This window comes from Mobula birostris, chromosome 10 (assembly GCF_030028105.1).
Source record: "Mobula birostris isolate sMobBir1 chromosome 10, sMobBir1.hap1, whole genome shotgun sequence".
Taxonomy (NCBI): Eukaryota; Metazoa; Chordata; class Chondrichthyes; order Myliobatiformes; family Myliobatidae; genus Mobula; species Mobula birostris.
The window spans coordinates 128,285,733-128,304,377 of NC_092379.1; the positions used below are offsets into that span (position 1 = coordinate 128,285,733).

At 42.6% G+C, this 18,645-nt stretch overlaps 1 protein-coding gene across 2 annotated transcripts in view; it reads right to left on the minus strand.

Moving 5' to 3' along the window:
* Positions 1 to 18,645, minus strand: part of eda2r (ectodysplasin A2 receptor) — an 84,615-nt gene that overhangs the window by 34,868 nt on the left and 31,102 nt on the right. For both annotated transcript variants that reach the window (XM_072271318.1, XM_072271316.1), the window contains exons 3-4: positions 15,731 to 15,841; positions 4,220 to 4,398 (exon numbers count right to left, since the gene is read on the minus strand). In XM_072271318.1, the coding sequence (XP_072127419.1) occupies positions 4,220 to 4,398; positions 15,731 to 15,841 (290 nt within the window). The remainder of the gene's footprint in view (positions 1 to 4,219; positions 4,399 to 15,730; positions 15,842 to 18,645) is intronic.

An 18,645-nucleotide genomic window follows, 5' to 3' on the forward strand; every position in this document is an offset into this window, starting at 1 on the left:
AGGAACTGGAGAACTGGGAGGTAACCCACAGAAGCAAAGGGAGACCATGTAAACTCTATACAGACAGTAATGGAGGTTAGGATTGAAAAAATTTTGCTAGAGCTGGGAGGCAGCAGCCCTACAAGCTGTGTCCTTGAGAAAGAGTACCACCCACTCTGGTTATGCAATAGGTAACCCTGATCAAGGTGGTAAGCATGTGCTACACCTTGCCCAAGGGGGATCTGCAGACTCACAGAAGGAAGGAGCCCCTTACACCTCCTTTGATCAAGACGCATCTCCACTCCGCCATCCCTTACTTACTTGTATATCTATTTATTTATTTGTATGCTTGCTCGTTACTTATTCTTGTAACCTATAGTAATTTTATATGCATTGCCCTGTTCTGCTGCTGCAGAACATATTTCAAGACATATGTCAGTGATATTAAACCTGATTCTGACATTTACAAAATGATGCAAAGAACTCCCACTGTTCCACAGTCACTACAGGGCACAGGGATGCTACCCAGTACTAACCTGATACTGGGGAAGACCTGGACACAGAGGCAGTGCTACAGGAAAAGGATATGTATGTTGACAGTCTCCCATTTGTAATAAGGTAATTGCTGTCTTGTAACAAGCCTGAAGTATTGATGGCTCTCCAAGTGCAAAAGCTGCCTATGAAATTCACTGCCTGGTAATCTAAATGAGTAAACCGTCTAGCTGTTGTCAGTGAAATTGTTGCCATAAAATAACGACGTCTTTGAGTCACAGAGTCAGAGCTGTCCAGCACAGAAATGGGTCATCCTGCCTCAATGTACATGCAGATCTTTTTACTCATGTACACTAATCCTATTTAAAGAGAAATGTTAGCTTTATTTGTCAAATGCACATTGAAACACTACTACAGTGAAATGTATCATTTTGCACCACAGCGAATCAAATCGAACCAGCCTATTAGTGTAAGTAACTAATCAGCCAATCATGTGGCAACAACTCAATGCATTAAAGCATACAGACATGGTCAAGAGTTTCAGTTATTGTTCAGGCCAAACGTCGGAATGGAGAAGAAATGTGATCTAAGTGACCTTGACCATGAAATGATTGCTGCTGCCAGATGGAGTGGTTTGGATATCTCAGAAACAACTTATTTCTTAGGATTTTTAAGCACAAGAGTCTCTAGAGTTTACAGAGAATGAAAATAATCCAGTGAGTGGCAGTTCTGTGCGCGAAAATGCCATGTTAATGAGAGGTCGAGGGAAAACGCCCAAGCGGGTTCAAGCCGACGGGAAGGTGACAGTAACTCAGACACCCACACCACAACAATGGTGTGCAGAAGAGCATTGCTGAGTATACATCAAATCAAACCTTGAAGTAGATGGGCTATAGCAGCAGAAGACCACTTTATTAGGTACAGGAGTCCACTGAGTGTATGTCCCTCATAATTTTGTGTGCCTCTGTCCAGTCACCCTTCAGCCTTCTTTGCCCCAGGTAAAACACAAGAACATCAAAAAGTAAGATCAGGAGTAGGTGACTTAGCCCTTTAAGCTTTCCCCTCAGTATTCAATATGATCTTGGCCAATCAATGTCGGCCTCAAACCTTCTTCTGGTACCTCGTCTTTAGCCAAGATGCTAAAATATCTGCAGAGCTCCATCTACCTCCTCCTTTTCTTCTGTTACAGCCTTGGACAGATCTTTGTATATTCGGTATACCGACTGGCTCCAGTTCAGAAGGTGGCAGTAGTGGGAGGGGAGGCACCCCTCCCCCCCAAGGGAGCAGACACTCTGCCTGGCTAAAACCGAGGTGAAGTTGACACTGGCCAGAGACACCCCATGCAAAGCTGCGGGGCCCAATAATATACCAGGTCAGGTTCTGAAAAACTGCGCAGCCCAGCTGATAAAGGTGCTGACAGATATATTCAACATTTCTTCAGGACAATCCATTGTCCCCTCGGTTTTCAAGTTGGCAGCCATCATCCCAGTGCCAAGGAAGGTCACAGTAACCTGCCTAAATGACTATCGTCTGGTAACAGTAACATCAACCATTATGAAATGCTTTGAGCAGTTGGTCCTGGAGCACATTAAAGCCTTTCTACTGGCTACAGTGGACCCTTTCCAGTTTGCTTATCTCTAGAATTGATCCACTGATGATGCAATAGCCTGTGCCTTCCACTCTGTCCTGTCTTGTATGCCAGACTGCTGCTTATAGACTTCAGTTCGGCGTTAAACACCATCATACCCCAGAAACTGGCGGGGAAACTGTCCTTGCTGGGTTTCAACTGCTCCCTCTGCAATTGGATACTGGACTTCTTAATCGTACAGCCTGATTTGGGAACAGCTTCTTTCCAACTGTGATAAGACTGCTGAACGGATCCCGACCCAGATCTGGGCCGTACCCTCCAAATATCCAGACCTGCCTCTCAATTTTTTTGCACTGGCTCACCTTCCATTTTTCTATTTTCTATTTATGATTTATAATTTAAATTTTTAATATTTACTAATTTTTACTATTTTTAATATTTAATATTTGTAATCCAGGGAGTGGGAAGCACAGAATCAGATATTGCTGTGTTAATTGTACATTCTAGTACCAATTGTTTGGCGACAATAAAGTATAAAGTAAGGCAACAGTCAGTATGTGAGGGCGGGGATGTCTCTCATCTCATTATGCTGAGCACTGGTGATCCCCAAGACTGAATGCTCAGCCCGCTACTAACGTTTGACTGTGTCGCAGGATCCAGCTCAAACCATGTCATCAAGTTTGAGGATAACACAATAGTGGCTGACCTCATCAAGAACGATGACGAGATGGAGTATAGAGAGGAGTGAAGCGGCTGGTGAATCGGTGAGGGGAGAACAACTTAAGCCCACACGTGAAGAAGATAAATCATTTTGGACTTCAGGAAAGTGCAGATGAACCACTGCCTCTGCAAATACTTGGCTCCTCTGTAGAGAGAGTTAAGTGCACCGAGTTCCTGGGAGTTCACACCGCGGATGGCCTCACCTGGTTCCTTAACATAATCTCCCTGATAAAGAAGGCACAGTGTCACTTCCACTTCCTAAGAAGATGGAGGCAAGCAAGGCTGTTCCCACCCTATCTTAGCTGCATTTTACAGGCACACCATTGTGAGCAGCCTGACAAGTTGCATCTCCATCTGGTATGGGAGCAGTTGAGCATCAGACCGGAAGTCCCTACAAAGGACTGTGAGAACAGTTGAGAGGATCATAGGGTTCTCCCTACCATCCATTGGGGACATTTATCAGAAGTGTTGCATACACAGGACCTTTAGTATTATTAAGGATCCCATCCATCTATCCAGCATCCTCTTTGAATTTCTACCATCAGGTAGGAGACTACGATGCATATAAACAAGAATGGTCATGATAAGAAACTATTTCTTCCCTTAGGCCATTAGGCTTCCGAACTCCCATCCATATTGTATTCAAAGTGTCACTAGTTAATCTGTTCCATACCTTACAATATTTAATATTAACGCACTTTTGTTTATCTGTCTGTAGATTTTATCCCTTACTGTCATAAATTATTGTGTGTTATGTGTACTAATGTGCGTGCGTTACACCTTGGTTTGAAAAATTATTGTCTCCATTCTATATACAGTGACTATAAAAAGTATTCACCCCCTTTGGAAGTCTTCATGTTTTATTGTTTTCGAGTGGTCAAGTCAGAATCCAGACTTTAATTCAATTGAGAATTTGTGGCTGGACTTGAAAAGGGCTGTTCACTCATGATCCCCATGCAATCTGACAGAGCTTGAGCAGTTTTGTAAGAAGAATGGGGAAAAATTGCAGTTCATATATACAAAGCTGATAGAGACCTATCCACACAGACTCAAGGCTGTAATTGCTGCCAAAGGTGCATCTACTAAATACTGAGTTGAAGGAGGTTGAGCAATTATGCAATTACTTGTGTTTAATAATTGTAATAAATTTAGATCATTTTGTAGAGATCTGTTTTCACTTTGACAGAAAGGTCTTTTTCTGTTGATCAGTGTCAAAAAAGTCAAATTAAATCCACCGTGATTGCATATTGTAAAACAATAAAACATGAAAACTTCCGAGAAGGCATGAATACTTTCTATATTTTAAGTTAAATGACAATAAACTTAACTTGACTTGATGGAACATATTGGTGGTAAATCCTCACTATTTTTAAAACTCTGATTTCAATAACATTGGTGTATTAAGGGAAATGCATCAGTAGAAAATTCTAGCACACTTACCCAGGCAAGCATTTCCCGCACACAGTATTACTAGAAACCGTGCAATTCACTTCCTGAAATCGATTCACAAGGGAGCAAGAGAGACACCGTTTGCACTTCTGCCATCCCCAACCTTCCTTGTACCTGTTGGGTCTGCAGGCCACACACTGAGCATCAGCGCCAACTCCAAAACCGCAGTCCTGCAACAAGTGGACAATTACAGAAAGGTTACAGTACGGACAAAGGTCATTCACTGCATTGTGTTTATGCTACTCTGTGCTTGTCCATATCTCCTACCAGCTCCTCATAGCTCTGCAATATACATATAAATATAATAAAGGCATCCGTTAGTCCTGCAAGATCATGGATCTGCGCCTGGAGAGTCTTCACTCTCCAGGGCGCAGGCCTGGGCAAGATTGTATGGAAGACCAGCAGTTGCCCATGCTGCAAGTCTCCCCTCTCCACAACACCAATGTTGTCCAAGGGAAGGGCATTAGGACCCATACAGCTTGGCACCGGTTTCGTCGCAGAGCAATGTGTGATTAAGTGCCTTGCTCAAGGACACAACACTGCTGGGGCTCGAGCTCACAACCTTCAGGTAGCTAGTCCAATGCCTTAACCACTTGGTCACGTGCTCACACAATATATATATTTCTTATTTCAAAAATATATCCACCTCTTTCTGAAATTGAGAATTACATCAGCCTAACATCCCCTGGCAATGTTATCCATATACTAAGTGTTTAATGTATTAAAAGTGCTTGTCGTCACATCTCTTTGGGTTGCTTTGCTGATTACATTCACTCTGTGTCCTCTGCTTTTTTAGATCAAAAGAAATACCAATTTCCCCCGGGATCAATAAAGTATGACTATGACTATGAGATAGGAGCAAAATTAGGCCAAGCTGCCATATATATTCTTCTCTGCCATTCAATCATGGATAATCCTTCATCCCTCTCAATGCCTTTTTCCTGCCTTCTTTCTGTAATTTTTGATGCCCTGACCAAACAAGAAGCTATCAACTTCCACTTTACACAGTATATACCCAACGACTTGGGCTCCAGGATGTCTGGGGCATAGAGTTCCACAAATCCACCATCCTCTGGCTAAAGCAATTCTTCCTCATCTCTGTTCTAAAGGGAAATCCTTGTATTTTAATGTCTCCAATAGTGATAGAGTCTCGCGAAAGAAGGCATCCTGATGAAGGCATCCTCTTCACATTCTCTATGTCGGCCTTTCAATTTTCAATAGGTTTCAAAGAGACCCCCCTCACTGGCAGAAAGATCACTTTGCTTGTAATTGTCACCCCCTAGACCAGTGGTTCCCAACCTTTTATGTGCCATGAACACCTACCAATAACGGAGGGGTCTGTGGACCCCAGGTTGGAAATCACTTCTCTAGATTCTCGGCAATCAGTACCTTCATGCTTCTAAGTATTTTCAAAAAAAGATTTATGAGAATATTCGCAGGGCTCAAGGCAAGGACTTTATTCCTTGAGGTGTTGGAATCCTAGATTATAAATGTCTCTAAGCATTATGAAGGGCAGAGATAAAGTGAAAGCACAGAGTCTTTCTCCCCCAGAGATATGGAACAAGCAACTCGGGGGCATAGTTTTAAGGTGAGAAGGGAAACAATTAATAGGGGCTGAGGAACAATTTCATCATGCACATGGTGATGTGCATATGCAACAAGCTGTCATGGGAAATGATAAAGTACAATAATGACATTTAAAAGGCATTTGGCTAGGAAAGATTTAAAGGAATATGCCCAACTGCAGGCAAATGGGACTAGCTTAGGTGGGCACGTAGGTCAGCATGGAAGAGTAGAGCCAAAGGGCCTGATTATGTGTTGTATTGATCTCTGACTCTACATACCTTTGTTTGATCCCCTTTCTGTCTCCACTATTTAAGGAAAACAATATAACTTTTCTCAATGTTCTTCATCTCTGGAGTAACGATAATAAATCTCCTCTGCATCTTCTCTATAGCTCTTACACCTTTTCTAGAGTAAACTCAGAGAGCACATGTAACATGACGAGGAAACCCACACCGCCGCAAACAAGGCAGTTATTGCAGGAATGCTGATTGGAAGCAGACATCTGGTTGGATTTCATCCTTCTCAGCCAATTGTACATGTTTTGTATACACTGCACAACAACCAAGAGAGAGAAGAAGGCTTTGATCTCAGGCCTGGTTTCTTAATGAGCAGAGTGCCCTAACAGAAGCACAGAACCAACCCTTTGGTGCCCAAGCCTCAACCCCTCCAAATATGCTGCAGCTATTGTCAAACTATGTAATTACCAATGGTGTTGTTACGTACCCCGTAACTGGGTTGCCAAACCAGCAGAAATGGACCACTTAGTTGGAGTCTGGATTACTGGAACTAAGAAAGTTTTTATTAAAGAAATAAGTAACACAGTATTCTAATAGTAAGGATATTAACGCAACAGGTTAGCAATGATAAAACACGCATGTACACAGAACTAGGATAATAGGAATCAATCAAGCTCTATCGCAGTCTAGGGGTAAATGATCAGTCTCAAGTGACGCAGAGTTCAGTTCAGCTGAATACAGTTCGCAGTAATCGCCGTGGTGCCGTTGGAGAGAGAGAGAGAGCGAATGATGATATTCAAATCGGATTCAAACAGACCTTTGATACTCCTCGCAGTTAGCTTTTGGGCGAGCCCTATGTAATGTCTTCTGAGGTCACTGACTGTGACCCCTCCGTTCCGGATACGATCGTGCTTCTGCGGTGAACCCGGCACCCAGGCAAGGGCGGACATACACACCAGGTTCCTGCCAATCGTACCTTTTCACCCTGTGCGCCTACGGTCGGTCCCGCGACCAGACCTCCAAACTCCCACCAACTTGTGGGGGGACACACTGCACTTCCAGGGTCTCATTACCTCGTGATCTCGTGGTGTCGTGGTGTGTCTCTTGCCTTAGCGAACCTGTTCCTTTTATTCCCCTGCTGGGGTATCGCCTGTCCATCAAACTTCAAACAGTTCAGGTTCAAAGCAACCGGTCTGACAATACTTGGAACTGTGTCGCTTTTCGTTAAACTCTCCCATCTCTCATTAACATTTAGAATGTTTCTCTCTTTGTCTCTCTTATCAGCATCAATCTTTTGATAACTTGGTCTTTGTCACAGTGTCAAAATGGTTGTTGAGATGCGTCTGGTGCGGTAGTGTAGTGGGCAGTCCTTGTCGCTCTCACTTTCAGCTTCCACAGCTGGCTAGCAGTCTTGCTGAATGTGTAAGTTTCTCCCTGCCAGTACGTAGTCTCTCCACCTCTCCAACAGCAAGGCTCATGTAGTGCCTCCTTCCTGGCAACACATGGAAACTAAACTCCTTTCACAATCAGGCTGAACTACAGATATGGGAAGGAGCTCTGGCCCCTGCACACATAGCATGCAGGCCCACTGGTGTGCGCACACACACTGGTGCTCGTGAAACAGATCCCCACCTATGGGTAAACTGTCCCACTGCCTTGTGGGTCACCTCAGGAGAGACAATGGCTACCAGACAGCAAATCCAAAGTGGAGCCCCTAAGGACATCATTCTACATCCTTCCAGAAGCCCCTGCAGCTAAGCTGGTACCAAACATATTGCTTCATAAGCTTTCCTTTAGACTACACCAGTGAGGCGGAAAGGGGGGTCTTTTCAGGATCTCCATACCTTCCGCCCAGGCTTGTGATGATGATGATAATCACCTATTGTCCTTCCGGACAGACGGACGATAACCAACCTACAGTTACCAATGCCATAACACCATAAGACATAGGAAAAGTGTTAGGTCATTCAGCACACTGAGTCTGCTCCACCATTCCTGACTGATTTATTACCCCTCTGAACCCCATTCTGCCTTCTCCCCTAACCTTTGATACCCTGACTAATCAAGAACCTATCAAACTCCACTTTAAATACCCACTGATTTGGCCTCCTCAGCTGACTGTGGCAATGAATTCCAAAAACTCTGTTCTGAGGCTGCACACTCTGATTTGAGACTCCCCCTCTATAGGAAGCATCCTCACCACATCCACTCTATCTAGGCCTTTCAATGTTCAATAGGTTTCAATGAGATCCCCCACCCCCCCGTCATTTAACGAAACTCCAGCAAGTACAGACCCAGGGCTATCAAATGCTTCTCATACATTAACCCTTTCATTCTGGAATCATTCTCATTAAACTTTCCTGGACCGTCTCCAACGCCAGCACATTTTTTTCTTAGATAACATCATCATTACATGCTGTGTTGTATGACATGGGCGATCATGGTCCCATGACCATGATTGTTCTGGGCAAACATCTCTGCAGAAATGGTTTGCCATTGACTTCTTCTGGGCAGTATCTTTATACGATGGGTGACCCCAGCCATCATCAATACTCTTCAGAGATTGTCTGCCTGGCATCAATGTTCACCTAACCGGGACTTATTAGATAAGTGCCCCAAGTATAGTTTGACGAATGCCTTACAAAGCCTCAGCATGATATCCTTTCTTTTATATTCTAGTCCTCTCGAAATGAATGTTAACACTGCATTTACCTTCATTACCAATGACTCAACCTGCAAGTTAATCTTTAGGGAATCCTACATTAGGACTCCCAAGTCCCTCTGAACCTCTGGTTTTTGAACTTGCTTCCTGTTTAGAAAATAGTCCATGCCTTTATTCCTTCTACCAAAGTTCATGACCAAATACTTCTCGACACTACATTCCAATATGCCACTTGCCTATGCTCTCAATCTGTCCAAATCCTTCTGCAGATTCCCTACTTCCTCAACACCACCTGACCCTCCACCTATCTATGAACCATCCATAAATTTTGGCACAGAGCCAACAATCATGTCATCCAAATCACTGACATATAACATGAAAACAGTGGTCCCAATACTGACCAATGTGGACCATCACTAGACATTGGCAGCCACCCAGAAAAAGCCCCTTTTATTCCCACTCTTTGACTCCTGCCTGTCAGACAATCTATTCATGCTAGTATCTTTCCAATAATACCATGGGCTCTTATCTTCTTAAGCAGTCTCATGTGAGCATCTGTCAAAGGGCTTCTGAAAATCCATGTAAACAACATCCACTGAATCTCCTTTGTCAATACTGCTTGCTATCCTGTAAAGAATTCCAACAGACTTATCAGGCAAGATTTTCACTTGAGGTAAACTCACTGACTTTAGCCTATTTTACCAGGTGCCTCTAAGTACCCCAAAACCTCATCCCTAATAATGGACTCCAACATCTTCCCAACCACTGAACTCGGTTTACTGGGCTATAATTTCCTTTCTTCTGTCTGTCTTCCTCCCTTCCTCCAGAGGCAGTGGCATTTGCAATCTTCTAATCCACTGGAAACATTCCAGTATGTAGGTTCTCTCCTCTTTCCCTTCCCCCACCTTTTTATTCAGGCATCTTCCCCATCTTCTCAGTCCTGAAGAAAAGTCTCAGCCCAAAATGTTGACTGTTTGTTTGTTTGTTTGTTCTCTTCCATTGTTGCTCCTAGCCTGCTGAGTTCTTCCAGCATTTTGTGTGCATTGCTTTGAATTTCCAGAAGCTACAGACTTTCTTGTGTATATGATCACTACTAATGCCTCAACAATCTCTTAAGCTATCTTTTTAGTAGCCCTGGAGTATAGTCCATCTGATCCAGGTGGCTTATCTACCTTCAGATCTTTCAGCTTCCCCAGCACTTTCTCCTTAGTTACAGCAACTACACTCAGTTCTGCCCCCTGACACACTCACACTTCTGCTATACTGTTTGTGTATTCCACTGTGAACTGACGCAAAATACTCATTAAGTTCGTCCGTCATTTCTTTGTCCCGAATTACACCTCTCCAATGTCCGCTTCCAGTGGTCTAATATCTGCTCTCATCTCTCTTTTGCTCTTTATATATCTGATGAAACATTTGGTATCCTCTTTTATATCATTGGCTAGCTTACTTTTATATTTAAATTTTTCTCTCCTTATAGGTTTTTTTACTTGCTTTCTGTTGGCTTTTAAAAGCTTCCCAATCCTCTAACTTGCCACTAATTTTTGCAATGTCATATGCCCACTTCTTTGTTTCTATGCTGTACTTAACTTTCCTTGTCAGCCATAGTTGTGTCATCCTCTATTTAGAACAACAGTCCCCAACCACCGGGCCGCGGACTGGTACCGGGCCGCAAAGCATGCGCTACCGGGCCACGAGGAAACGATATGATTTGGCGATAGGAGTCAGCTGCACCTTTCCTCATTCCTGGACTTATTTCCTGGCATAATTTACATATTACTATTTAATTATTTATGGTGCAACTGTAACGAAAACCCATTCCCCCGGGATCAATAAAGTATGACTATGACTATGACATTCCCTGTCACGCCCACTGTTGAGCTTGAATGCAAGCGAGCTCATTACGCACGCGTCATCCATGTCAGCGCAGGAAGGAAATCAATGACGGTGGGCTGAAAAGCATGTTTGACATAACATCTCTGCCGGCATCCTGGATCAAAGTCAAGGCTAAATATCCTGACATAGCCACGAAAGCACTGAAAACGTTGTTTCCATTTCCAACATATCTCTGCAATGAATGCAACGAAAACTAAATTGCAGAATAGACTGGACATAAGGAACCCCTTCGAGTATTGCTGTCTCCCATCACCCCTCGATGGGACCATCTTGTTGCAGGGAAACAAGCCCAGGGCTCCCACTGATTCAGCAATATTGGTGTGCTGCAATGACTTTATATGTTCATACGGGGAAAATATGTGCTGTGTGTTTAATATCCAAACGTTACTTAAAATGTTATGACGCTATTGACTTACTTATATAACCATATAACAGTTACAGCACGGAAACAGGCGATCTCTGCCTTTCTAGTCCATGCTGAACGCTACTCTCACCTAGTCCCACCGACCTGCACTCAGCCCACAACCCTCCATTCCTTTCCTGTCCATATACCTATCCAATTTTTCTTTAAATGATAATGTCGAACCTGCCTGTACCACTTCTACTGGAAGTTCGTTCAACACTTACTCCAAGCTCCCCGTCCTCCCCTGATAATTGACTTATCACTACATTCATGCGAGGAAAATATGCGCTGTGTGTTTAATATTAAATTCATTAGATAAACCCTTTTAGAAACGGAATTGAATGTATTAGCCACTTATCACCTACATTGCATTCGTGATTAACACCCCCTACCCCCCCAGCAGAATCGCCAGAAACAATTCGTAGAAAAAAATTGACACGTACACGCATGTGCAAATTACGCATGTGCACTGGTGCCCGCGCAAGGCTTCATGGTCATTGTAGTCTTTCTTGGGGTAAACTCAATGTATTTGACTGCTACTCTTGTTCGTTGGCAACCCTACCCCCCCCCCCCACCACCGGGTCGGCCGGTCCGCAAGAATATTGTCAATATGAAACCAGCCCGCAGTGCGAAAAAGGTTGGGGACCCCTGATTTAGAATACTTCTTCATTGTTGGGATATATCAATTCTGAATATCTTCCAGCCATTGTTGTTCTGCCATCATCCCTGCTAGAATCCTCTTCCAATCAACTTTGGCTAGCTCCTGTCTCATGCCTCTGCAATTCCCTTTTCTCCACTGTAATACCAATACATCTGACTTTATCTTTCCCCTCTCAAACTGTAGGATGAATTCTATCATATTATGATCACTTACCCCTAAGAGTTCCTTTACCTCACGCTCCCTAATCAAATCTTGTTCATTGCACAACACTCAATCCAGAACTGTCTTTCCCCGAATGGGCTCTACCACAAGCTGCACTAAAAATACATCTTGTAGACAGTCCAAAAATACTCTTCCTTGAGATCCAGCATTAATATGATTTTCCCAATCTATCTGCATATTGAAATCCACCATGATTATTGTAACATTGCCCTTTCTACATACCTTTTCTATCTCCTGTTGTAATTTGTATCACACATCCTGGCTGCTATTCAAAGCTCTTTATATAACTTCCATCAGGGTATTTTTACCCTTGTGGTTTCTTAACACTACCCACAAGGATTTTACATCTTCTGATCCTACACCACATCTATCTAATGATTTAAATTTTTTACCAGCAGAGTCACTCCACCCCACCTGCCTATCTGTCTGTCCTTACGATACAATACCTATGATCCCAACTATGCTCTTCTTTCAGCTATGACTCAGTGAGGCACACAACGTCATACCCGCCAATCTCTAAGTGCACTGTAAGATCATCTACCTTATTCTGTATACTGTGTGCATTCAAATATCTCCCGTTCAGTCGTGCATTCCTCATCTTTTCAATTTTACCCCCATATTACAATGCAGTTCATTCCACTGACTAAAATTTTGCCCTACCATCTGCCTATCCTTCTTCACAGTCTTATTAACTGCTTAAATACCAACTGTCCATCCTCAGCTCTATCACTTTGGTTCCTAACCCCCTGCCAAATTAGTTGAAAACCCTCCACAATACGTCTAGAAAACCTTCCTACAAGGATATTGGTCCCCCTCAGTTTCAGATGCAACCTGTTCTTTTTGTACAGGTCATACCTTTCCCAGAACAGCTCCCAATGATCCAGAAATCTGAAACATTGTCCCTTGCACCAGTTCCTGAGCCATACCTTCATCTGCCAAATCATCCTATTCTTACCCTCCCTGTGCTTCAGTGCCCTCAATGTTAAACAGGAGTAATTGTTGGAGGTAAAGAATGAGGCAGAGGCATTATCAAATTACTATTCGCAAGATGCCAGAATGCCACTGGGTTTCTGGCAATACTTTAGCAATCTATGCATTGTGCATTAAATGCAATGCCCCAAAATTTCCTTGCAAAATAGCCAACATTTACTCCCATTGATGTGAGGAAGCTTGTGATCTAAGGGAGTCATGTGAAGTTGGAGAAATTCCAAGCATCTCCACAGCCAAGTCCACTGTGGCCACTTTGGATGGCAGAGCACAGTTTGCCTCAGAACCCAATGTATACCTACCAAGTTCAACTGCTGTAGATTTAATAACCCCATTCACTTGTATAGAGAGCAATGTCAATGAGGGAGAGATGCAAGTTCCAATTAATATTCAGCTTGTTGAAGGAATTGACTTGATTTGAAAATATGCAAACTTTAAGAGTTTCAAGTGCTGCATTTTAATTGCCAAATTCATGTAGTTAATTTGTATTTAAAGAAAGATTAGCTTTATTTGTCACATGTACATTGAAACATCAAAACATACAGTGAAATGCATTGTTTGTGTCAAATCAAATCAGCGAAATTTGTGCGAGGGGGCAGTCCACAAGTGTCACCGTGCTTCCAGTGCCATCATAATAGACACACAACCTGCTAACCCTAACCATACATCTTTGGAATGTATAAGAAAGCTGGAGCAACCAGTGGAAACCCACAGGTCACAATGAGAATGTCCAACTCCTTGCAGATGGTGGCAGGAATTGAACTCCAATCGATGATCACAGGCACCCAAAAAAAATCGAACATTTGCTAACAATATGATGGGTGGACCACTAATTCTGAAAACACAGTGGATTCTGATTAATTGGGGCATCAGTTAATCAGGGCAGCCAATTTTTTGGGACAAAAGAACAAAAACTAATCAAGAAAACATTTGGGGTTCCTCTTGTTTATTTGGGACATAATGCTGCTTAACTGGGGCCGGAAATTGTTGCCAAACAGTTTCTAACTAGTGTCAGTCACGTGCACCCATGTAGCCGTTAGAAACTGCACTTTTAGAGTGAACAGTTTTTAAGTAGTGTCGGTTATGTGTTGGTGTTCAAAAAAAAAATCAGTGAATTTTGTCACTGATAGTTAGCAAGAAATAAACAGTAAGACAATTCAGAACTCTTGGTCACCGTGGTTCAAGACTTGAAGATGCCAGAAACAGCTAGAGTGAAAATGAAATGATTTGTCTACTTCAACAAGTTAGAAACTACGAAGAATTTAAAGGTATCAACAATCAACTTGAGTGTTACAATGAATATAAAGATTTGGAGGATGCAATCATCAAAAGGATTGTATGAAGGCCGTTCATTATCCGCTCCAGGTGCCTACACTGATTATGTTCATTTACTGTCAATCAAAAGGTGACTTATCTACCTTCAGACCTTTCAGTTTCCCAAGAATATTCTCTCCAGTAATAGTAACTTTAAATACTTCATGACCCCGACACCTGGAACTTCCACCATGCTGTTCACGTCTTCCACAGTGAAGACTGATGCAAAATACTTATTCAGTTCATCTGACATTTCCTTGTTCCTGATATCCACTCCTGCCTCTCTTTTACACTCTATGTATCTGAAGAAACTTTTGGTATCCTTTCTAATATTACTGTTTAGCTTAGTTTCGTTTTCCAACTTTACCTTCTTAATGACTTATTTAGTTGCCTTCTGTTGGCTTTTAATAGCTTCCCAATCTAACTTCTCACTAATATTTGCATTATTATATGCCCTCTCTTTGGCTTTTATGTTAGCTTCAACTTCTCTTATTAGGCACAGTTGTGTTATCTTGCCTTTAGAATTCTTCTTCCCCCATGGAAAGTACATACCCTGTGCCCTCCAAGTTGCTTCCAGAAATTCCAGCTGCTCTGCTGTCATCCCTACCAATCAATTCTGGCCAACTCCTCTCTCATGCCTTGGTAATTCCCTTTACTCCACTGTAATACTGATACATTTGACTTTAGCTTCTCCTTCTCAAATTTCATGGTGAATTTGACCATATTATGATCACTTGCCCCTAAGGATTCTTTTACCTTAAGGTCTCTAACCAATTCTGGTTCACTGCACAACACCCAATCCCGAATAGCTGATCCTCCAGTGGGCTCAACCATGAGCTGCTCTAAAAAGCCATCTCGTCAGTACTCTCGAAATTCCCTTTCCTGTAATCCAGCACCAACCTAATTTTCCCCAATCTACCCACATACTGAAGTCCCTCATGACTATTGTAACATTGCCCTCTAGCATGCATCTTCTATCTCTCATTGTAATTTGTAGACCACAGCCTTACTGCTGTTTGGGGTGGAGTGGTCTGTATACAACTCCCATCAGTGTCTTTATAGCTTTGCAGTTCCTTAGCTTTATCTACAATGATGCACTAGTCAAGTCAGAGCTCTCCCTTCCTTACTGGGATTCTCATCCCAGCTCCTTCATAATATTGGCAGTCAGCAAACCACTTGTTGGCAATTCTATGCCAATGTATCAATTTCTTTTATTAGTTCTTCGAAAAGCTTTAGAATTGATCAGGTCAATGCAGCAAAAGAATAAAGATTTATACATCAAAGGGTTTTCTCACCATAGGTAGTTCACACTTCGGAGTCAGAAATAGAGTTAACAGTTCAAGCCAATGACTTTCCTATCAGAATTGATATGAGCGGCCATTTCAAATCATCGACCTGATTTTTTTTTGTTGTGTTGCTCTCTCTGTACTCACAAGCTTGACCTGGTGAGCATTTCTGGCATTTTCGGCTGGTAATTTTAGATCGCCAGTTTTGCAGTTCATTTTGCACCCCTTGCAGAGTGGACACATTGCGAGCTGCCCAGACAGTTGCATACCTTTGACACTTCTTGTCCTGGTCCACACTCCTTACACAATTTGCAGTTTCCGTCGACATCCATGTACTCATTCTCCTGGCAATTATTCAAGCTGGCAAAGATATTGAGGAGCTGGGGAAGAAGTCAAAATGATATAGATTATGGATTTTTTAACTTTGTACTATTGTATAGGTACTTCCTTGGCACACAGCTAGTACTCATGAACTAAGAGTCTGATCATTTCATTGGTTTTTTTTCTAATGTTGTTTTAACATATTTACACAGGGACTGTACCAAGAAAAACGAAACACTTCTTTCAGGTGACGACAGCTCCAATTACATTAATACCAAGTAATGGCAGTTCTGACATAAGGTGAAAATATACGAGCAACTCTGACAAACCCTCAATAGAATAAAAGAGTTCTCAAATGAAAGATGAACCAAATAGTCTGGACAGACATAAATCCAGCTGTTCTGTGGGTAAACTCAAGGAAACACAACAGTTCAAGCCTGGACCGATCCTAGTGCATATATTTCCAATCCCAGAATGGCATTTTGGCAAGGTTCAAAACCCACACTGAATGAAACTCACGCTCCATTTTTATACCTCTGTGCTCAGCAGAAACTCTATGCACTGAGAAGGTCAAAATGACAGCCAGATGTCAGTGTGCCCCTGTCATCGTGAAACAACGCCCCTCCAGCCCCAGTCCAGGCATACTGAAGTTCACATCCACACCGGTGATGACAGCTCCACTAATAACAGGTAGTGTTAGTTACCGGATTAACGGCCAAGCTCTGGAGCACTGGTCCAGATAAAGGAGTGTGAATTTCCTCCCAGTGTAACTAAGGGTTTTAAATTCAAATAGTTAAATGAATCTAGAATGACATTACCCTGCCTGGCCAGAAAGTGACTCCAGGTCCACCAATACAGTTAAATCCTCATGCCTTCCTCAGTTCAGAGACAACAAAGAAATGCATTATAACAAGACTCCAGGCCTTGTTCTCTTCTCCCTACTGCAGAGGGAAGGAGGTAAACGGGAGTAAGGTCCCACACCATCTGGTTTAGGAACAGTTATTACCCTTCAACCAATAGCTCCTGAACCTGCGTGGATAACTTCACTCAACTCAACTCTAAACTCTTTTCACGACCTATTTATTGTATTTGTAGTTTGCCTTCTTTTGCACACTGGTTGTTTATTAGACTTTGTGCGTAGTTTTTCACTGATTCTATTTATTTCTTTGTCCTACTGTGAACGTTTGCAAGAAAATGAAGCTATGTATGTAGCGACATACACAGTATGTACTTTAATAATAAATTCACTTTGAACTTTCAAGTCCATATCCCATGATTTAATAAATACAATTGTACTTGCCTTATTATTTTCAATGCTTCTTTAGTTCTGAAAGAGTCATACATCAGATTTTTTGGATTTTTATTGAGTGGTTGATTAATTGGGCTAATCTGTTATAATAATAAACAAAAGAGATTCTGCAGATGCTGAAAATCCAGAGTAACGCACACAAAATGCTACAGCAACTCAGCAGGTCAGGCAGCATCTACGGAGGGAAATTAACAGTCATGATTCAGGCTGAAACTCTTCATCAAGACTGGAAAGGCAAGAGGAAAGAAGCAAGTGTGAGAGAGGGGAAGGAGCACAAGCCAAAAGGTGATAGGTGAAATCAAATGAGGGGAAAGGAGGGTGGGTAGGGGAGGGGCATAAAGTGAGAACCTGGGAGGTGATAGGTGGAAAAGAAAGGGCTGAAGCAGGAACCAAATCGGAGAGGAGAGTGGGCCCTGGGAGAAATAGTAGGAGGAGTGGCACCAGAGGTGACGGCAGGTGAGGAAAAGAGAAAGGGTAAAAAAGGGGCCAGATGTGGAAGTGCAAGAAGGGAGGAAGGAGAAATCACCGGATATTAGAGAAATCAATACCCATGTCGTCAGGTTAGAGCTACCCAGACAGAGCTCAACACAGGCACAGAATTAAGGATTCTATGATTCACTGATTCAATATACACATCATCAAAGATTTACAAATGATCCACCACCCTCCTGAACCTACCACCCATCCCTTCCAACTCAATCCAAATCAGGCAAATCATTCTGATAAAGTTAGTATCGCTAGTTTTGAGAATGGAGGGTTTGATTACACTGGGTACTCGCTGGAGTCTAGGGGGATTCTCATTGAATCCTATCAAATAGTGAATGGGCCAGGTAGGGAGGAGTTAGACAGGATGCATCCTATAGCGGGGGAGCCCAAGTCCAGAAGGCATGACTTCAGAATACAAGGACGTACTTCAGAACAGAGATGAAGATGAATTTCTTTAGCCAGAGCATGGTGAATCTGTGGAATATGTTACCACAGACAGCAGTGTAGGACGTCTATAGGTGTTTTACTGCAGAGGTTGATTGGATCTTCATTAGTAGTTGTCTCAAAGGTTACTGGGAGAGGGCAGGAGAATAGGGATGAGGGGGATTTAAAAAAAATCAGCCATGATCGATTGGAGGAGCAGAACCAATGGGCCAAATGGCTTAATCCTGTTCCTATGTCCTAAGGCAATCCCACGCATTCTCTTCTGAGGCAGATAATAGAGGTACAACAAACAACCGAACATTCTTCATTGAAGACAATAACTATCAACTGAACAGCAATATTTAATGCAATATCAAGACCATAAGACTATAAGTCACAGGAATATAATTAGGCCATTCAGCCTATCAAGTCTGCTCCGCCATTCCATCATGGCTGATTTATTATTCCTCTCAATCCCATTCTCCTGTCTTCTCCTGCCTTCTCCCCATAACCATTGGTGTGGTGACTAATCAAAAACCTATCAGTATCCACTTTAAATATACTCAATGACTCTGCCTCCACAGCCTTCTGTAGCAAGGAATTCCACAGATTCACCACCCTTTGGCTGAAGAAATTCCTCCTCAA